At 54.5% G+C, this 21921-nt stretch overlaps 1 protein-coding gene across 1 annotated transcript; it reads right to left on the bottom strand.

Annotated features, from left to right (window-relative positions):
• Window positions 1–4878: 4878 nt before the first annotated feature.
• IRF4 (interferon regulatory factor 4) lies at window positions 4879–20499 on the bottom strand. The gene is made up of 8 exons (XM_062187310.1): window positions 20284–20499; window positions 18662–18848; window positions 17804–17892; window positions 17000–17141; window positions 14825–14932; window positions 12339–12692; window positions 7955–8067; window positions 4879–5022 (listed from the first exon to the last, which is right to left on the bottom strand). The coding sequence occupies exons 1-8, from the start codon at window positions 20497–20499 to the stop codon at window positions 4879–4881; spliced, it is 1353 nt and encodes a 450-aa protein (XP_062043294.1).
• Between the last annotated feature and the right edge of the window lie 1422 nt (window positions 20500–21921).

The raw sequence follows: 21921 nt of genomic DNA, 5'->3' as shown, positions 1-21921 counted from the left end.
AAATGGGAAGTGAAGAAATGCTTCCAGCCAGAGAGCACACACGGCCCAAAGCAGGCAGGGACGGAGGGCTGACCAGATGAACAGAGGCCGTAGGGGGAGAGGGAGGAAGCACCTTTGAGGACATCTCTCTGAGTGAGCGCTGGCCAGCATGTGGCCGGCCTGGCGGGAGTGTCTTCAGACACCTGTGGTGCGGCGTGCTGCCCCCAGAGGAACGCCTGTCCCAGGTCAGCAGCAGGCAGGACAACCCAGGTGGTGATGTGCAGCTGCTTTTTGGGCACAGATGAGCATCGCCAGTGTTCAGTTATCTGGGTAACAGTTGTTTTTAGTGACTGGATCCAATGCAGTCAGTGGTGTACTGGGAAGAAAAGTTTAAGTAACAGAATTTCCATTGGTACCCAGGGGAGGTGTAAAATTAAGAAAAAAATTTAATTAAGAAAAAATTAAATTAATTTAAAAAAAATTAAATTAAGAAAAGGTTCAAGGGCTCAAAACATCCTTGGGGACACTCTGAGACGCAAACTCTTAAGATATGGATAATTTGAAAAATAGTAAGTTATTTAGTAATAATAATTTGAAATAAGAAATTCATATAAAATAATAGATTCACATAGAACAACATACAATTCAATTTAAAATATTTGAAAAAACACCTGCCGGGACGCTGACTCGAGCCCAGCCCTGTTTGTCAAGCAAGCACAAGCACCCCGAGAAGCAGGATGACAGCTTAGTTTCCATCATTTCTATCGCTTGCTGTTTCACACTCAAAATGATTCTATGATTTTGGGGAGCCTAGATCCAAACGGCTTTCCTGAGCTGTGCGTTCCCGTCGGCTGCCAGGACTCTGTTTCCCATAATCTTCCCGATGCACAGAAAGTTGCCTGGTTGATGGTGAGGCTGAGAAAGGAGACTCGCCGGGCGGGGGGGCTCAGGGGGAGGAGGAGTTTGGAGCTGCAGGTGAAGTAGCCCTGGGGATTCATCTAAACCCTGTGCGCTCTATCCACAGGGCCACATCCACAATGCCAGTTCCTACAACCACTCGCCTTCAACCACAGCAACAAAACCAGGGGAGCTAGGCACGGGAAAGCAAGCCAGCAGGGCAACTTCCCCGGGTCTCCTGATCAACCTCTGAACACACAGCAGAGGGCAGAGGAGGTGGCTGTGAAGGCAGTGGAAGAACTGCCCAACCCGGGAGAAGGCGTGCAGCTTTCCGCTTTCAAAAAAAAAACAAAACACCAAGCGAACACTTCTGAGATCTGATTTCAGGGACACGGACCGTGGCCAGGAAGGAAGTAGGGTGCTGAAGCTGCCTCTCTGAGACCTCAGCAGGACGAGGAAGTATCTAAGAAGCTACCGTGAGGAAGGTTTAATAACACATACTCTCCATAATGTATTTCTTAAAAAAGTCTTTATTTGTCAACTACCTAAACACATAGCTTTATCACACAGATCAGAAAGGCAATGTACATCCCAACTCATGGCCTCTAGAAGCACTGTCCACAGAACGTTCCGCCCAGTTCTGAGCCATGCTGCAAGTCCCAGCAGCAGCGCAGGACCAGCAGAGCGTGGGGTTTAAGCCAGGACACCTGGTGCTACCCACCAGCAGTGCACTCACCATAGAAAGGGGGCGGGCACAGGAAAGGGGCGGGAGACGGAAGTGAACCCCACTGCCTATCAGGTCCTTCTATCTCAAAGATTCGGAAGCACAGAAGATTTTCTACCGGAAGAGTGCTGGCCTGATGGCCCTTCTCTGTCCTCTTCCACGTCTCCCTCTTCTCCACTTCAGCTGCACTTCGTGTGCATACTCCTAAGAGCAGCGAAAATAAATACCAGGATGACTGCGCTCATGTGGTGGGCACTCACCAATGGAGTGCAAGGGTGGACGAAGCCAACCTACACTGACAGCGCTCAACCTCAACCATGGGGTGTGTGAAAAGCCACTTGCAAAATGCTACATCTGACAGAACAGCCTCAGGGCAGCTTTGGGGCGGCTGCTGCTCGAGTCTCAGGTGCCTGAAATAAGCAAGAGAAAGAGCCCTTACGGAATCGCACCATCTCGGAGGAGCATGCGCAGTGCGGAGGAACGCACGCTGAGACGAAGGCAGGGAGTTTGAACTGCATCTTGGATTTTTACTGAAAACAAAGCTACTGCAAGGAACATGGCCTTCCTGGTGCAGGACATCAACAGATGCAGGAAGTGTGAGTGCCCAAGGCCACCGGAGTTGCTCCAAGGGCATGGCAAGGCAAAGAAACCTCCTGTGGACCCGAGCCCCGGGACCGTCTTTTTCCAAAAAAAAAAAAAAAAGTTTTGCAAGCACAGGTGAGAACCGCATGGTGCGTGTTGCTGTCTCCACCGTAGCATTGCACACTTTTTTCTTGCCATGCAGCCGGCTCTTTCTAGCTCAAACCCACTGGTCTGGCTGGGTTCTTTACAGGGCGACTGATGGTCTGTGTTGTCCAGGGCTGAAAGGTTCCAAGTTTTCAGGCGTGAACGAGCTGGTCACCTGGATCTCCAGAGCATGCCAGAAGACATCCATTACTGCCCACAGTTTCACTGAACATGTGTTATCTCAAGAGCAAGAACCAAGCCAAGAGCCTGTACTATGCCAGAGTGGTGCCTTTCCCCTCTGAGATCCCGGCTCTGCAGAGGAACAAGCCCCATCTCCCATCGAGGACACACTCAGCTGTAACTTGTGAGTCCCACCTTAGCAAGGCAAAGCATGAGGAAGCCACTCCTTTCCAGAGGCCTGAGACAACTGTCGGATGCTTACAGCTCCTCATGCTGAAGTTCATTCACTCCCTAGCCCATAGGCTGTGACCCTCAAAATTTACCAAGTCGACGTACCCGGCTATAAAGACCAGAAAAAAGAGTAGTGGCCCCACCAACAAGCACTGTTCCAGGAAATGCAGCTACAGCGCAAGAGCAGCATGCTATCCTGCAAAAGGAGAGAATTCACACAGCAACTGAAATCGAGCATCTGCTTGGAGAACTCCGAAGACGCCCACTCCCGGGACAGACCCTGCAGGGAGCCACGGGGCCTGGGGTGGGATTCACATGCTCCAGGGAAGAGGGCCCCGTGGAACAGCAGTCCCTATGTTTGCCTTCATCTTGCCATAGGATAATATACCCCAGAATACTGTGCATCTATAAGATGTATAAATTACTGCAGTTCATGGGACACAAATGGCTGCCCAGTCATAGCTGAGTGGCGACTGTGGTCTCTGAAGCCCTGGTGGGCACGCTGCAGGTGTAATCCCACAACACCCGCACAAGAATGAGGTAAATCTGCACTGGTAAGCAGAAGCATGGCCTAAAACCGTGTGAGCCCAGGAGTTCTAAAAACAGTTTATGTCTGTTTATAGAGACGTGAAATGTGTTCAAAGATTCCATTGGACTTCTTCTATTGTGGACGATTTGGCTTGGGAAAAAAAGGGATCCATTCTATATTTTGTTCTTCTAGACTGGTTAGACTTTCTGTGATTAGCACGTATGATTTGGCTTTAAAACCCCCTTTTAAAAATTTGAAGAAAAAGAAATGACATTCCGACGCTTCATTGCTTATGAAATTTGATAAAGCCTGTGTCATCCAGGGTTGCAGCAGGCATTTAATAAGGGATTGTGGAACAAATTAAAAAAAAATACAGCTCAAACTAGGAGTGGCACATACTTGAGACTACCAAATCTTCAACCAAGCCAGGGAGGGACGGCAATTCTTTCATAGGATGAGAAAAATACCGGAGCAAGGCACCCCAGCCTATACAAGATGAGCAACAGAGAAGTGGTCAGGTTTACTTAAGTCCATGCAGTTCTCTGGGATTCTGTAAAGTCGCGTATTTAAAAAAAGTCCGCAAGTGGTCAAGGCAGGCCCTGTCACACTGCGCCTGCCATGAGGAAGCGTGTAACATACAAACTCAGCAGAAACGGCGCTCAGAGCGCAGTTACGCAATCCGACTGCTGCCTTCGTGCGTCCTGCAGTCTGCCAACCTGAGGGCCGCTGGCTCCCCCGTAGTGTTGCCATGGATAACTCACCAATAGCCAAACAAAACAAACGGAAGAGGGGAAATGTCATGGGGTTTCAAAGATGGATCTTCAGTACATGTACTGCTGACGTTCTGTCTCCTTAAATCCTTTCTTTAAGAAAATCATTTTAGCAAGACTTTCTAAAGAATCAGAGGGGGGAAAAAAGACAAGGAAACAGAGATATTCCTAACTGGTCATTACCAAAATGTCCCATCCAAGAGCAACCCTAATGCCTTTTGGCAACAGAGTCTACCGGCTGGCTTCCAGGGAAGGCCAGGAGAGAAAGCAGAGGGGAGGCAGGGCGAGGGCGCACCCTCGTGAGAGCCTGGGCAGGTGGGAGGTGGGCTACCCAAAGCTGTGGGCACTGTGGCCCCACCTCGGCAGGCACTCTGCTCAGCTCCCGCGGGGACCATTCCTACGAGAACTGCGGCTCCTAGACACGGGCACATTCTTCAGTCGTCTCCACCTTGGAGACTTTCCTTCCCTGAGAAATGGGACAGCACTTTCAGGCTTTCTCCTCCTGAGTCACTGGTCAACACCAAAATGCAAGTTTTCTCAGTCTTGAAGCCTGAACTAGTCTACACCACAGGAAAAGACAGCGTGTGAGTACATGTAAACACACCACGAGGCCAGTTTTCACAGTTCTGTCAAAGACGCAGCCATGGTCTACTTGTTGGACCTGGACGACTAGCACGTGTCTGTCAGGCAAGTGGAGCTGCCGCCCCGCACGCATTCTGGCTGTGGTTCTCAATGCTGACTCACAGCCCGGTTCTGAGTTCCTCGGAGGGAAGAGAGAGCAGTCGGTCCGTGTCTTCACCCAATATTTACAGCGGCACAGCACGGTTTGTCCTGATGCTGTTTCATTCTTGAATGGAAGAGTGGCGGATAGATCTGTGGTAATCCTCCGGGCTGCTGATGTGTTCAGGGATATCGTAGCCCCTCAGGAAATGTCCACTGTTTTGCTGAGCAAAATAATAGAGTTGCTTGGCTAGCAGAGGTTCTACCTTTAATAAGAGATTTTAAACATATATATTACCAAGACGCTCTTTTTAACTGACTCATCATTAAAGAACTCTCATATCCTCAGGGGACAGGAAAGTTAAGTCTAGTTATGTGCTCCAATACGTGGAAGCATTGCATGTTCGGAGCCATCTCAAGAATCAATTGCTTGTTAGTCCTTATGTGGAACAAGCTATAGCCATGATCTACTCAATTCTGAGCTGACCCTGACAAAGGCCATGGTTTTAAGTCAACTGCCGCTTGACACAACCAAGACGAAGCAAATCAGGTCAAATGATCACATTGCAAAGAATTCCGAGTGACACTCAGGGCAGTTTTTCCGCAACTGCGGTTTGATAGGAATGAGGGGCTCAACCTGAATGACTTCAGATTTCCAGGTCATCTGATAATCCTAAATCCAAGTCAAGTGGAAAAGAAAGAAACAAGACGAAACAACAAAATTGCTATTGTGGGAAAAGAGACGTTAACTGGCCTCAGATTTATCTAATCTGGTTATTAGTGTGGGCCACAATCACCAAAAGACAAAAACAAAATAACCCTCAGCTTTCAGTTTGTCCTGAACCTACAGCATCTAAGACACTTTGCTTTCAATCATGCATAAAACTCGGCCTTGATGGGCGTGCCGGTGGAGCCCTGGGATGGAAGAAGCCACACAACAGTGGCATCTGAATGGAGTGCTTCCGGTCTTGGCTGCCCCGCTTCAAATCCAGCTTCCTGCTCACATGACTGGAAAGCAGCTAGAGATGGCCACCTGCCTGGTGCCCCTGCCACCCTGTGGGAGACCCAGATGGAGTTCCAGACTCCTGGCTTTGGCCTGGCCCAAACCCTTCCATTGCAGCCATTTGGAGAATGAACTAGCAGATGGAAGTGTCTCTCTCTCTCTCTCTCTCTCTCGGAGAATGAACTAGCAGATGGAAGTGCCTCTCCCTCTCTCTCTCTCTCTTTCTTCTTCTCTCTCTGGCACTCAGCCTTTCAAATAAAAAATCTTTAAAAATTGATACTTTATATTATTTGATATATATATAACAACTGAAGCATAACTCCTATGTAAATACCTGAAATTAATTAAATTCACAATAAAAATGAGTAGCACTCATGGGCCATACAACAGTGTTTTCAGGAGAGTTTGCGAACCCAACCTTGCCTAATGTACAAGAGAGCCATTCCTTCCAGAAGCAGGCTTTGGCATCACTTTCCTAAATGTTGTTCACCAATGCCAAGTTTACTTGACCATTTAACAATCCCCACTGTTAATAAAGTCTCAACGACTACAGCAATAATTATATCAATCAGTGGGCGGGATTAATGAGAAAGCTCCAAAGCCTCTGGGATTATAGTTTCAGTGGTTGGATTTTACAGTCAAGCGGGGGCGGGGGGGGGAGTACGTTCAAGATGAGACCGTGCTTTCTTTCACTTTTCAATATCATCAGCCCTAAAGGTTCATCAGAACTGTGGTATTCTGTGCTACACTTCTACCTGGCCCTGTCCACGTGGGCCCATTACCTCATGAGGACAGGAAGAAATGTAAAGTTTTCTAATTCAGAAACTTTAGGTATCTGTTAGCCTTTTCCATGGCACGTTAACACTGTGTGTTATCTGTATAAACCTGTCTATGAAAAAAGAGGTTCACTTGCCATCGCTGAATCTGTCTTAAATTTGGCTGGAGACGGTTCCGAGGAGCCTGCCTGCCTGAATCCTTGAAAGAGGCAGCCTCGGAAGAACATATGCCCATTAGTTAATTCATTTCTTTTTTTTTTTTTTTTTTTTTGACAGGCAGAGTGGATAGTGAGAGAGAGACAGAGAGAAAGGTCTTCCTTTTGCCGTTGGTTCACCCTCCAATGGCCGCCACGGTAGGTGCGCTGCGGCCGGCGCACCGCACCGATCCGATGGCAGGAGCCAGGTGCTTCTCCTGGTCTCCCATGGGGTGCAGGGCCCAAGCACTTGGGCCATCCTCCACTGCACTCCCTGGCCACAGCAGAGAGCTGGCCTGGAAGAGGGGCAACCGGGACAGGATCGGTGCCCCGACCGGGACTAGAACCCGGAGTGCCGGCGCCTCAAGGCGGAGGATTAGCCTAGTGAGCCGCGGCGCCGGCCGTTAATTTATTTCTAAAAACCCAGAATTAAAGCTGGGACTGGGATACATTTGGAGGGTACCTACAAAAATATATAGGTGAATTTTAAAGCTTCTCCATCCATCAGGTGAAGATATGGAGCTAGGATGGCATTTTAAATACTGACTTAGCTATTTATTTGAAAGACAGAGTGGCAGAGAAAGAAGTATTCCAGCTACTGGTTCATTCCCCAGATGACTGCTATAACCAGCCCTGGGCCAGGCTGTAGCTGGGAGCCAGAAACTCCATTTGGGTCTCCCATGTGGTTGGCAGGGGCCCAAGCACTTGAGCCATTTTCCACTGCCTTCCCAGGGGCATTGGCAGGGAGCTGGATTGGAAGTGGAGCAGCCAGGACTGGAACCAGTGCATTGTTGTGGGATTCCGGCACTGCATGGGAGGCTAACCCGCTGCGGCACAATGGCAGCTCCCAGGACAGCATTTTAAAGCACTCACAGACATGGAGGACTTTCAAGGGGCAACATTTAGAATGAGTCCTTTGAAAAATCTTATAAAATGGGGCTATGGCGATTGCCCTGGAAAACACATCAGCTGGGACCAGTGAAGCCCCTGGTTTCAGGGACACTGCCCCCGTCCCGCCCCGGCCCGTGACTGCCAGCCCAGTTCTGTGATGAGCAGAACTCAAGGCTGAGAATGTCAAGTGGGGCCCTGGGCTGTGCTGCTCGCTGGGCCACACTTCCTCCCCAGCTATTTTAAGGGCTACGTTTACCTTCCCAGGTCACTTGACCTTGGGTCTCTGCCCCCAGCAGGGAAACCAGTGTGGTTGTGAACGAAGCTGAATACTCACGTGAGCCGTGATGAGCTTCCTCTGCCTCTGAGGGTCTGGGAACTCCTCCCCGAAGCACAAGGTCACCTGGAATCTCGGCAGCGGACGGCCGTGGTGAGCGAACGCTTGTAACTCTGCAAAGCCCACAAGAAAGCCACCGTCAGGAACCCTCGTCGCCCGCGTGCCAGTTTCAACAGGAAGCAAGTGCTTACTGTGACACAGAACTCTGTCCCAGGAGCTGGGGCTCCGCGTCTCCCCCAGTGGGCCCTGACCCTGGAGATCCCAGGTCCGCCATTGCAAGTCCAAGCTCACGGCCCTCGCTCTGCCTCCCTGGATTCTTCCAGAGGGAAGTGACCTGCAGCATCAGAGCCCGCTCTGCAGCGTGCGGCCCACGAGTCGGGAGGAGTGACGGAAAGGAAAAGGAAGAAATGGCATCAAGTTAAGGCCAAAGAACTCATATGAAGAACAAAATCGCATTTAAAGATGGCAGAGTGTTCTGACATGCCAGCACTATTTTGCTTATTTATTTGAAAAGCAGGAGATAGGAGAGATAGAGAGACAGAGACAGAGAGAGAGAGAGAGAGAGAGAGAGAGGAGAGAGAAAAGCTAGATCTCCCATCTCCCATCTGCTGATTTACTCCCCAAATGCCCGGCAAAGCCAGGGGCCAGGAACTCAGTCTGGGTCTCTCACGTGGGTGGCAGGGGCCCAACTACTTGGGCCACCATCTGCTGCCTCCCAGGGTGCTCGGTTGCAGGAAGCTGGAGTCATGAGGCAGAGCCAGGACCACTGAGATGGGATGTGGGCATGCTGAGTGTCTGAGCTGCTGCCCAGGTCTCTGCCCCCAGCATTGTTAACAAAGCTCATGCCCCACCTAGGGCACGCACATGATCCATCCAGGTGGCGCAGGCACCATGGGAGACGGCGTGTGTGAGCGTGGGGACTGAGTGAGCACCAGCTCTGGAAAGCGCGGTCCCACTGGGTGCTGGGAGCAAAACCCCCAACTGTGTCACCCTGAACCGACTTCTCGGCTGCCCTGGGGACACCGCTACCACTGGAGGCGAGGACAGAGGTGACAAAGTCACACTGGGGCTCAGTCCTGGGGATCCACACCACGCCCCAGAAAGGGCAGAAACCAGGACGGGTCTCGGACAGACCCTCAGCCCTGACGCTGACCTGTGTCCCTTTGCCCATGCTCAGCGGGACTCCCACTCCTGCACCAAGAGCCGAGAGTCTTAGCCACAAAAGACACACTGTTGCCCAGCGGCTGCTGAACCTCCTGCAGAGCAGCTGCGCGCACATGCGCTTATCAGATGTGCAGCCCCAGGCGGTGCCTTTGGGGGCTGTCCCTTGTGGGGGTGCAAATTCTGAATGGGTAGATATCAAAGATTTCCACAGCTCTCTTCAACTGAAGAAGTTTCTAGCTAACTCATAAGACTCACTGACTTCCTGCTCTTTTCTTCAATTCAAATCAAACCCAACGGACTTAGTCAGAACGCGTAACCCACACCGTGCTGCCGTGGTCTGGGAGTACACCTACACGGGCTGATCAGAATGGCAAGTTGGCACAATTCTTTGAAAAAAGGCCTGCCTGAAACACTTGACGGCGCGAGAATGTTCGCTGGGACTCCTTCACTGTGCAGAAGCTGGGGTCACAGCGGCAAGGTTCATGGCAACCTCCTTGAACCTCAGTGACCGGTGCCAGCAGGCACAGCCCTGGGTTAGCAAGGAAGGAACGCGAGAAAGAACAACACCTGCTCGTGGATAAATATTAACGTCCAGGTGCCCGTGCTGCGGCCTGGAGCATTAAGCCTCTGCCCGTGATGCCGGCACCCTGTGTGTGCACCGAGTCAAATTCCGATGGCTCCGCTTCCCATCCAGCTCCCTACTAATGCCCCTGGGCGTCTGCCAACCCCGTGGGAGACCCAGATGGAGCGCCAGGCTCCTGGCTTCCACCTAGCCCAGCGCTGGCCGTTGTGGCCATTTGGGAAGTGAACCAGCAGATGGAAGATCTCTCTCTCTGTCTCTCAACTGCACAAACAAATCTTACAAGGAATAAAGTCTAGGCAAGTGAAATTGCAACCCCAGACTGCCACGAGGCACCTCCTTCTTGCCTGTGCGCAGCTCTCGGTGCACCTGTGACTCAGTCACAAGCAAGGAGCCGCTGTTTGTTCCTAAAACTTGCCTGGTAATTGAAATTCAGAAAGGCAGGTCCCATCCTCCTGGGATGGCTCCTGTAGATGGCTCTGGCCCTCTCCGGGCTTCAGGTCTGAAGACTCCAATCCACACTCGTGGGGGGAACCCAAGCTTGCGGGGGCCTAGCTTTGCAGGGCTTGTGAGCTCTTTCGGGCTCTGGGACAGACACGGGGTGCCCCTCCCCCCACCACGAGCATTGCACTCCACCTCAAGGTGGACAAGCAGGACCGTGCCCACAGAGGCTGGAACACAGGCCTGCTGCTTCCAACACGGATGCCCAGCCCTGTGTGCCCTCCTCACCGTGCTGCAGCCCCCAGCAACGGCCCCCTCTCCCATGTCACGCGTCTTTGGGAAGACTTCCACAGGTGGGTTTGTGTGGGGGACTCAGGAGAACCTGGAGGAGATTGTGCAGACTTGGGTCACGTAAGCCCCAACGGCTGAGCACATGTCGACAGTGCCAAGAGTACAGAGGTCTCCTATTTTTATTTTAAATGCATCGAATCAAACAAGTACCTTCAGTGGCGTGGTGGTTAAGATGCCACTTGGGGTGCCCGTATGCCACATCCGAGTGTCTGGGTTGAAGTCCCAGCACCACTCTCAATTCCAGAAGCCCGGGAGATGGCTCAAGTAATTGGGACCCTGCAACCTACATGGGAGCTCTGGACTGAATTCTTGGCTACAAGCTTTGGCCTGGCCATCGTGGGCATTTGAGTAGTGAACTATTGGATGACAGCGCTATATGCCGGTCTCTGTATCTCAAATAACTAAACTAAACTGAATGAATGAAAAAGAATATTCAGGATCCAGAAATGCATTTGAGTAGTGAACTATTGGATGACAGCGCTATATGCCGGTCTCTGTATCTCAAATAACTAAACTAAACTGAATGAATGAAAAAGAATATTCAGGATCCAGAAATGCATTACGGGGTCTGTATTCAAAGGGAATTCGAAGAGACATGTGCACTCCCAGCACTATTCACAAGAGCCAAGACATGGAATCAATCAAGGTTTCCATGAGCGGATGAACGGATAGAGAAAGAGTGGCATAAATACACTTTGGGATACTCTTCAGCCACAAAAAGAATGGGTGAACCTGGCAGGCTTCAGGTTAAGTGGAACGAGCCGGGTGCAGGCGGACAGACAGCGCCTGATCTGAACCGCTGAACACACTGAAGCCGAGCAGTCCAACAGCGGTCACCAGGCCTGGGAGTGGGAGGGGTGACATCGGTCACAGGACACAAGATCCCAGTAGGAAAGAAGGAATGCCTTCAGGAGCGCTCCCGTGTGCCCTGGAGACGACAGGTGATCCCAGTGTCCCGGATTCCTGGGAACTGCGAAGGGGCAATGCACAAAAACAGAGGGGCTGACCATGTGGAGTGACGCGAACGTGACCAGCTCCACGGAGCCGCTCCACGGCGTGTGCATATTTCACACAACAAGCCACACACGGTGAGAAGAAGACACGCACGCCCTGGACGTGGAAGGCACACGAAAAACCCGAAGGACCCGGGTGATTTGGAAGGGGTGGGACCTCCAGAAAGGCTGGGGGAGGAAAAGGCAGAGGGAGAAGCAGGCCGTCAGCCCCAGCCTCTGCGCACGGAGCTTCGCCAAGGGCACGGTCAGTAGTTTCACCCAAGCAGCGCGTGGCGAAAATAACTGCCATGAAATCAAAACGAGGGCAGCTAACGGCGCTGGGCCTGGAAAATGTGGCGAGCAGAGTTCCTGTGACAAGCCTCTCTCCGTTCCCCCACGCTCAATCAGTTCAGCACACTCCGGCCCCGGTCCCACCTGGGGGGCGGCGGCGGCTCAGAATGACACATCTCAGAACCAAAAATGTTAACAATAGACTGCTAACCTTTAAGATTTTTCTAGGAACCCGAAAAGCAGTGCAACGTCAGCAGACACGCCCGCGGAGCTCACACGGCCAAGGAGACCGAGCCCCGGTAGGAAGGGCCACTGGTTGAACACCAGAACCTCAAGATGCCAGCCTGCGCCATAGGCCGCCAGGGCGAGCTCAGCCGGACCCGCCTCTCCGGCCAGCCTCGGGGGGGAGCAAAGCAGACTTCAGGGGCAGGAGGGAGACGGGACAGACACCTGTTCTGGCACCGCGGCAGCGGGCTCTGTGGCCGACAGGTGGGACCCTGGCATCTCTGATCCCCACGGCAGGAACACCACCACCACCTCCGCCCCACCCGCTGAGATGCGGTACCTGACAGGAACTGCTGCGTGTCAAAGAGCTTGCAGGTCTGGTCTCTGTCCAGTTTGTTGGGCCGGTCGCTGCACAGGGCCAGAGGCCCGTCCCAGTAGATCCTGCTCTGGCACAGTCTTTTGGCGTACAGCCCGTCGGGGGCCATCCAGAGGACCACGCCCCGCTCCAGGTGGCTCAGCAGCTTCTCGATGTTTTTCCTCTGCCCATTGTCCTCCGGGTAAGGGAACAGGACCTGGTCCAGGTTGCTGGCGTCGTAAGTGTGTCCGTGGGAGATCCGGCAGCCCTCGGGGCTGGACGTGGTCATCTCCTTCACCAAGATTTCCCGGTAGTACAGGGAGATGTGCAGGCGGCAGTCTGCAAACACAGAGCCGTGGAGGCAGGGCTAAGCGACCCAGGCGGCTCTGGCAGAGCCTCTGCTGGCAGACTAGTGTCCCGAGATGCTCCAGGAACAAGGAGAAGAGGCCGGGCCAGCACCCTCCTCTTACTGCAGACCCGCAGACCGCGTGCGTGTATTCCACACCCCAAGAAGCCTATTTAACTGGCCCACCCAGTAGCGTCTGTCTGGAGGGCCTTAGACTCATTTGGTTTTTGGAGGGAGAGTGGATTTTTCATTAAGTTTCTGAAAAGCATGTCTTGTTAGGGGGCACCTTGCTAAAAACTTAACTGAGTCATTTTTTTTTTTTCTTAAATGATGAGAGTAGGAGTGGTCTCGTTTGTCTAAATACTGAGGCATGTGTCACACACTAGAATTTACCTTTAAGCAAACCAACTCTGATCTTGGACGAGTTTAGCCCCAAATTTAATTTCTATTAGCAAAAAAAAAAGCATAACGGGGGTCTGAAAAAAAAAGGAAGTGTCTCTACACATGTGAAAGTTCCCTAAGTTATCGCTGTGATGTCATTGAGGCAACACGTATGTCACCTGTAGGTGACCAAGCAGGCAAGGTGGGCACTTGGCGTTCAGAGCGATGAGCTCCGGGCGGTGCAGGGGATGTTTTCAACTTTCCATTTTGGTTTTTCTGATTTTTAAATGAGTTTTCTACATGGGACATGTGCAATTTTTTTTTTTTAATCATAAAATGACTCCTTGTGGAAAAAAAGGGATCACTGAGAAAAATGCTCTAAGTAGCAACACTGATTTTAAAGTCTGTGAGAATCCCGCCAGGTTCTGTGCGGACGTCTGAAAAGAGCTCTAACAGGGCGCCTTCTAAAGCCTTCAGCCAGGCGAGCTCATTCATGAACATTTTACTAACCATGGAGCCCGCCTGCCAATCTCACCCGTGTACACGGAAGGTTCGGACTGTGTTTGTGAGGAGCTCCCGGGGGGCACGAGGGCAGCCCGTGCAGGAATCCCACGGGCACTGCTGATGGGATTCGGACATGAATGGGAGCCGCCTTCTCTGTGAAAAGAGCTCAAGGCTCTCGTCAGCCTCTCTCAGGCACACCAGAAAAAGAAACCCACAAAACCCTCCTATTCCTCTAAGGGCGGGTTGGGAGACCTAACCCACATCGCTGTCGCTTCGATTTCTGCTGCCGTCAACAGAGCGCAGAGAAGGCGCCCGAGGAGCGTGGGTGTTGGCCACTCGAGGTGACTCCCAGGGCAGGTTTCATTTCATTTAATGTCATCAGCGATCACGAGGTGCTGAGCTATAAATAGCTGTTATTTCCTACACGACAGGCACCCACACAAGTCTTAGATGCTCAAAAAAAAAAAGGTTTGAAAGTTTCTAAACACAGACCCAAGGGTCCCTACTCAGGGAATTCCTCCTGCAGAGCCAGGACCCTGCCGCTAGCCTCAGCTCCCCGAGCCTGCAGGATTGAGTTGTATTTCCTTTAGCTGATTTTTAAAGTGGCCAGGACATGAGGTGAGAATTTTGGAGTTCTTCATGTTTGAGCTAAATCCCAATCCCATCTGAAACAACCCAAGATAGTATCTCTAAAAAATCACGCCAGGTAACACCGCACATGCTTTGTGAACAAGCAGCGCGTCTCCCCGACAGCAGGTACGATTTCCGTGGTGCGGGAATTCTTTTAGAGATGGGACTTTTAGAAAACCCGATTGGATCTGTAATTGGTTTGCAAGTTCTGTTCAAGTTCAGGGGAAAACCAGCGTGTGTGTTCCCTTGTGGGCACAGGAGTCTTCCAGAGACAATGACCCCCAGCAGCAGGTGTGGAAGGTCTGGTCATGGCTGAGCCTGGACAAAGGATGAGCTTTTCAGAATGAGAAGCGCGGTCGCTTTCCTAAAAAGAGATGGCTTCCCACTGGGAGAATACTGGCCGACGCAAGACCCTCGGCGGAGTGTTGGCAAGCAGACAGCTGTGCCTCCTTCCGACCAGCACTGACAGTGTCCGAGCCACGGGGAGCCTGGCTCCTCTGCAGAGGCCACGCAAGCTGGGAGACAGGGAACTCCTACACCTCCAGCCCCCACTGCCTCCACGCAGCAGAGGCCTGGCTGAGGCGCCTCCAGAACCGACCGCCGCACTCACCTGAGAGCGCCAGGGCTTCAGCAGACCTTATGCTTGGCTCTATGGGGATCCCGGGAGCCTGGGCCTCGGGTGGGGCACAAGCATAAAAGGTTCCTGTCACCTGGCAACCTGCATTTGCAAATAGAAATCAGATGATGTCTACACAGAGAGTCCACCATGCCAGGAGGCCCCTGGGGTGGGCACGCAGCCTGGAAGGGACCTTTCAACCCACGCCCAGCACTCTAAGCACCAGGGCCCGTGCCTGTGAGACAAGCCAAGCCAAAGTGCAGCTGGAAAAACCAAAGTTGAGGGAGGAAGGGGCTGTTGCTCATCTTTGGAAGGAAACCCAGAGCTCATTCTCTCCCTCCCCTCTCCCCCTCTCCCCCCCGCCTCGCTCTCTCTCATCGACACGCTGGGAAACGGAGGCTCCGAGAGCGGTGGGTGGATGAGTCCCTGGCCACACAGCAAGCTGACCACAGAGCTAAGCACTCGGGTCATGTGAGTTCTGGAGCCAGGGAGCCTGGTTAAAAGCCGACATGCTGTTTAGCCCACATGCACCTTGCCTGCTACTTCTGGGTTCAGGAGAGAAGCCCGTCTCCAGGCAGTACTGAGGGCTGCATGGAACAGGGATAAAGATGTAGCAGAACCCAACGTGCTGGCACCGCACTTGGCACTCTCTACGCTGTAAGGTGTCTATTCTGTTCTGCTCAATTCTAAGCGCTACCTCTTAACTAGCCACTAGGTCAGCAATGCCCGCTCCATTGGACACAAGCCCCAGCTCCACAAACTACTTGAGCACTGGCCGACTGTTCCGCTACGGCATGGAAAACCAATCTTAGCTGCAAATCACTCTAGAAAAGCCAGTAAAACTGAATTACAAGCTTTTTAAATAAACACGCCACTCCATACAAGCATTAAATCATGATGCGTTTCTTCAATACCAGGAGCCAAGAGTGATCTGAATGTAAGTGGGAGACAGAAAGTGACCGATCCACAAGGGAGCAAGCGCTCCTCGAACACACAGAAGGGCCAGTGTGCCACTCAAGCTCGGCACTTCTAGCTAAGGAACTCAAAGTCCTCAGAGCTGTCTCACTGCAGTGAACACAGTGTGAACTTTTCTCTGTGTGGAGCTTCTGAGTTCTGCTGACACAGTTCAGTTTGATGGCTGGGGAACTCCTGGGGGCCCGGGACCACAGCTAACAGGCAATGGGCAAGTTTTGGGAGTATCCACTAGGCAGGCACCGGGGGAGGCCATCTAATTTTTTCGTGGTGTTTCCATGGCCTTCTTACCACTACCTCTAGCCCCAAGAGTAAGTGCAATTGGCAGAGGGAGACCATCTCCACCATCTCCCGGCATCTCTGCAGAGGAAGAGCTCGGACACTGCTGGAGCGTGTACCCATTTTACAGGTGGGTAGACAGAAACAGACTAGAGAGATCACATGGCCCTCAGGCAGCACTGAGGGCAATCCAGGAGGGATGGCTGCCAAAATCCATCACTCTATCAAGATTATAAACACCGTGAAGGTCGTTCAGGGAGGATGAAAAAAGTCTGGTGTGTTAACAAGATAATTTCACGAAAAACACAGACAACGGTTTTTTGTCTGACATCCCCTGTCTGGAAGGCTGGGCCTGGGGGTCCTGAGCTCTGGAATTGAACCCTGGAGTTTCACTGTCCATGGGTCACCTGGACATATTAGTTAGATTCTGTGAACGACCATAGTCACCTCTATTTCTGGCTGCCTGGAATGTTCTCTGGGGTGTTTAAATAAGCCCTCTGGGGCCTAGCACTGTGGCATAGTGGGTAAAACTGCTGCCTGCATTGTTGGCATCCCATATGGGTGCTGGTTTGAGTCCCAGCTGCTCCACTTCCAATTCAGCTCCCTGTTAATGCACCTGGGAAAGCAGTGGAGGATGGCCCAGATGCTTGGGCCCCTGCACCCCTGTGGGAGACCCGGAAGAAGCTCCTGGCTTCAGATCAGCGCAGCTCCAGCAGTAGCGGCCATTTGGGGAGTGAACCAGCCAATGGAAGACCCCTCTCTCTCTCTCTCTCTCCCCCCCCATCCCCTGTCCCTCTCTCCTCTGCTACACTGGCACTATTCCGGCAGCCTCTGAGGGGGGCTGATATGCTACGGTGCAGCCCAGGACAGGATGGGAGCGAGTCCTCACTGGCCTGCGGCCACGTTCGCTCTCCTTACCGTTTTCACAGGTTGGGCCTTGCCAGTGGTGGCTGCGGGGGCCAAACGTCACGGGACATTGATAGGGGATTTCTGGGTGTGGCTGATCGGGGACGTAATCCCTCCAGCTGCGGTCGTGGGGCGGCATCATGTAGTTGTGAACCTGCTAAAGGAACACGGGAGGAGCTGGGGCGGAAAACCTCGGCATTCGGCAGGGTGGGGCGGGGGGGGACAGTGCTTTCCAGGCCTCCCCAGCTCCTCAGGGAATCCCTGCTTGGTTGGCAGCCAGATCATTTATCATCCAAAAAAGTTCGAGTCAATTGTTCAACATGCTAGGTGGGAGCCAGCCACGGAGGATCAGAAAAATAAAACATCACAAGCACAATGGAGACACTGTTGTGAAGGAGCGACTTCTGCAGAGCTTCATCATGTGGTGAGACCTGGCACCAGGAATTCGCCCTCTCTTGCCCACCAAGCAGATGGGACAGAGCTGCCATTCACAGCAGGAGGGGCGGGGAGATCAGCTGCCTTGCGGTTTCACATGACAAAACAGCACTTCCAGAGTCCTGGACTTCCACAAAAGGCCTGTTTCCCAGAAGGTCAGCGGGAGAAGTGCATCCCCACAGGCATCTCACCCGGCCCTCCTCGACTCAACCCACACCGGCAGGAGCGCCACGTGGACAGGCACGCTGCCTGTCCTAGCACACATCCATTGCTGCTGCTGCTGCCGGCGCGGCTTCCCCGCCCCATGGGGCCAGCCAGCTTCGTGTGGCTTCACACAGACCCAGCCGTGCCTTCCAGAGAGGCCCGTGACCTCTGCCGTACCTGGGCTGGGAGCGAGGTGTAGGGAGCCGTCATGGTGTAGGGGTGGCCCATGGTCATCTGTGGGTCCTCCAGCGCCAGCTGCTTGGCCCCTTTGTGGTTGGGGGAAAGGGAAATGGCACAGAGTGAAAAAAGGAACTGACTGAATGCAACGTCAAGTCTTGGAAAAATACCTGGGGCTCGCATTCTTAGAATGCACAGCATGGTGTTGACAAATAAGGCATTTTTTTCCCCAGCAACCCTCTTGGGCAGTTACTTGAGCATGCCACACTGCAAGGAATGACTGCAGTGGGACAGGGACAGAAACAAATGAAAACGCTGCGTGCAAATGTGCCTTGTGACTCGATGGCCCAGCCAGGGAGATGCTTCCCAGGTGAGGTCATCGGTCCGCTCTGTTTAAATGCGGATTCCTGGAGTCTGGTCCAGACATTCAGGTCGGAGTCTTGGAAAGATGACTCCAAGGATCTGGAGTTTGAACAAGCACCCCCGCTAACCACATCGCACTCTACAAGGTGACATTGTGTTATCATAAGCGGTAGTAATACACTGACAACACTTCCCTTCCACAGAGCATTCCTTACTAGCGACTGTTAGATACGTGTTCCAGTTTTTGTTAATAGACTCAATGCACACACTCACAGACGCTTAGGGTGTGAGAAATCATCCTACACCATTACCACAGCAGCTGCAACTTCTGACCCACAGGGTTTGGGCTGAGAGCCTGGGGGGCTCACACAGGACGCAGGAGGCAGGCAGGCTATCAAAAAGGCAAAGGCAGCCAGTGGCTCCCAGACAGAAGGGCAGGTCCTGCAAGTGTGAGGCCATTTCTCTGCAGTGACCCCAGTGCAGGGAGGCCCCTACCTTTCTTGGCTCCCTCGGGGACGATCCTGTACACTTTGTAGGGGTCTGAGATGTCCAGTTGGCTCCTCTCCACCAGCTCCTCAAAGTCATTGCTCTTGTTCAGAGCACACCGCAAGCGCGTCTTCCAGGTGGGAGGGTCCGGCTTATCGATGCCTTCTCGGAACTTGCCTTTAAATAGTGCCCAAGCCTGGTGGCGAAGAAAGAGCAGGAAAAGTCAGAATGCAGGTCTTTTTAAACAAGAACGCGGGAATTGAAGTTCTGAGAGAGAGAGGGAGAGAGAGAGAGAGGGAGGGAGGGAGAGAGAGAATGGTACCTAGGGCTCAGAACCCGAGACAGAGACACAACAGGTGTTCTCTAGGAAAACTACTTTTTCACTTTGGAGCCTGTCCTTGCCAAGTTAGCAACGGCTGCTTTGAACATTGCTGGGAGTTCTAAAAGTGGGGAGGTATGTGGAGGCTCCTGCACTGGGCTCTCCCCACTGGAGTCTGAGGCAGGCTTCGCTGGGGCTGGGGACAGAGCTGCTCAGAGTCCAGACAGATGGTCACACAGTTGGGTGCCCTGAGAGCAAAGTCCCCTTCTCCTGCTCTGCCCACACATGGGGGCTGGGTCCCAACCCACAGTGCACTGGGTAAACTCCCTGGGGGAAGACAGTCATGGAGGCGGCACTCGTAGAGGGCAAGGAAGGAGAGACCCAGAGAGAGAGAGAGAGGGAGAGAGGCGCTCTGGGACAGAATAACCAGAGCAGAGTGGCAGAGTTGAGGGGCCGAGAGATCTAGAATAGATAGAAGAGAGACCTGCAGCAGGTGGGGAGTGGAAATCCAGAGGGAGAAACTCGGAGAAAAACAGAAAACAATGTCAGGGACAGGAGAACAGAGACAGATGGAGCACACTCAGCGCTGCACACAGTAGGGCCAGAGACAACGCACCATGGCTGCACACAGTAGGGTCAAAAAGCAGCCAGGGCTGCACACAGTAGGGTCAGAGACAATGCACCGGGGCTGCACACAGTAGGGCCAGAGATGCACCAGGGCTGCACACAGTAGGGCCAGACACACACCAGGGCTGCACACAGTAAGATCAAAAAAGCAGCCAGGGCTGCACACAGTGGGGTCAGAGATGCACCCAGGGCTGCACATGAGAGTAAGAGACACAGTGCACACAGTAGGATCAGAGACACACCAGGGCTGCACACAGTGGGGTCAGAGACACACCAGGGCTGCACACAGTGAGGTCAGAGGCGCACCACGGCTGCACACAATAGGGTCAGAGGCGCACCCAGGGCTGCACAGGGAGACATACATTGACCAAAGGAGGAGAAATAAAGGAACCCGCAGAGACACAGCTAAGACCTCTCGGGCCGTCCAGCGCCACCCTGACCCACTCCCCAAGACCGTCTGTGCTGTGTCCACTCCCCGGGTGGGCCCGCGTCCCAGGCTCAGGTTTGGGACAAGGCGTGGAGACTTCAACTTCTCAGGTGACTGCATCACTGGGGAGCCCAGTCCCACGCCCGGCCTCGCCCCGCGGCCGCCCGACCCGCGCCTCCCTCCTCCCGGCCCGCTCGGCGGAGTCCGGGACGGGGCCGGGTCTGCCTCCCCCGCCCCCGGCCCGGCCCGCGCGCGGACCTTAAAGAGGGCGGCGTCCTCCTCGCGGTTGTAGTCCTGCTTGCCCGCGTGCTTCCAGGGGATGCGGAAGATGCTCTTCTCCTCGTTCTCCCACACCAGCCCCGGGTACTTGCCGCTGTCGATCTGGTCGATCAGCCACTGGCGGAGCTTCCCGTTGCCGCAGCTCACCGCGCTCATGCCGAACTCCGCGCCCCGGCCGCCGCCCTCCAGGTTCATGCCCAGCGTGCCCCGATCCGCCTCCCGCACTGGCCGCGCACGCTGCCGGCGAGAGGACAGCCGGGCGTCAGCCGCCGCCCCAGAGCCTCTGGCAGTGACCACGCGGCCCCCAGAGCTTCCGAGGCTGCGGCGCGCGCCTGCAGGGCCAGGGGCCAGAGGACCACCCCCCGAGAAGGCACCTTAGCATCCCCGAGCGCGCCCGCCGTGGGGGCCCTCCTCCGGCCCCACCTTCTAGCACACTCCACAGCGCAAAGGGCTCCCCGGACGCACAACTTTTTGGGGGCGCTCCAACTCCTCTGGCGGCTCCATCGCCGATCCCGGCTCCCTGCGCTTCCCGGGGTGTCCCCATCCCATGTCCTGCTCCCCCCGGCTTTCACTCTGGCCCAGCCCTCAGCTCACACTCCCTCGGCGGCCCCCACGCGCGGAGGACCCAGCGCCTCCCCGCCTCCAGCTTTCGCGTCCCGCACTCGCACTTTAGCCCCCCAACAACCCCTGGCTAATGGGGACTAAGCGGCCCTGGAAGCAACAAGTGGCCGACAGCCGGCGCTAGGCAGAGAGCGCAGCCAAGCAGCGGGAGATTCCGGCGGCGTGCAGAGCCGCAGCCAGACCCCGGAGGTCGGGGATGGAGCCCGGGAGGGCACGGGGCAGGGGTTGAGGCGGCGAAGCTCCGGGCTGCTCCTCCGTCAGCCGGGGAAACGCGGCGCCCGACGTCGCGGGGAGGGTGGGTCCCTTAAGAACCGGGCGCAGGAGTGTCGCCCTGGAGCTGATAGGACCCGCGGGCAGACTCGCCGCTGTGCTGGAGATCTTTGGGCGGCCCGGCGCCCGCCCCTCCAGGGGCCCCGCCTGGCCCGGTAGCCCCTGCCTAGCGGCGTGCGGCGCCCCGGGACGTGGCGAGGATGCTCTGAGCGCGCCCGCACTGCTCTCCTCCGCGCCGGCACAGGCGCCCCAGGCGCAGGGCAGGTGGAGTGGAACCAGGGGCGCCCCACGGGGTGCGCTCTCCCTACTGCCGAGCCGGGGTCTCCCCAGCGCGGCCCGGGACGGACCCTCCCCACCACCACCACCACCACCACCACGCCGGCCTCGCGCCCCCTCCTCCAGGCCTTACCTCGCCCAGGACTGGGAGTCGAGGGCTGCGGTGGGTGCCAAGTTCAAGTGGAGAAACTAAGCCTGCGAGGTGAGAAAGAGGAACTTTATAGAGCTCGACAGCCGCGCTGGGGCGGAGCCCGAGGTGGGCGGGCTGGGGGCGGCTCCGCCTGCGGGGAGGCGGGGGAGGCCGCGCGCGCTCCGGAGCACCCCGGCCCGGAGGAGAGCGCTGCTCGGGCGCCCGGCCCGCGCGGCCTCGGGGACCGCGCCCGGGGGCCGTTTCCCGCGAAAGGGCGAGGCGCGAAACCGGGCTGTCGCCTCCGGGCCGGGGCCGGCCGC

The sequence above is a fragment of the Lepus europaeus genome, chromosome 3 (assembly GCF_033115175.1).
Source record: "Lepus europaeus isolate LE1 chromosome 3, mLepTim1.pri, whole genome shotgun sequence".
Classification (NCBI taxonomy): Eukaryota; Metazoa; Chordata; class Mammalia; order Lagomorpha; family Leporidae; genus Lepus; species Lepus europaeus.
The sequence above is the reverse complement of the archived record's forward strand: the minus strand, read 5'-3'. Positions and strand labels throughout refer to the sequence as shown.

Excerpts from the sequence above, each read along its gene's own strand:
- IRF4 (XM_062187310.1), bottom strand. The coding sequence starts at position 20,499 with ATGAACCTGGAGGGCGGCGGCCGGGGCGCGGAGTTCGGCATGAGCGCG. Across the intron at positions 17,893-18,661 it reads CCCCGAGGGAGCCAAGAAAG|GGGCCAAGCAGCTGGCGCTG; the intron begins GTAGGGGCCTCC and ends CCAACCACAAAG. Across the intron at positions 8,068-12,338 it reads CACGCAGCAGTTCCTGTCAG|AGTTACAAGCGTTCGCTCAC; the intron begins GTACCGCATCTC and ends TGGGCTTTGCAG.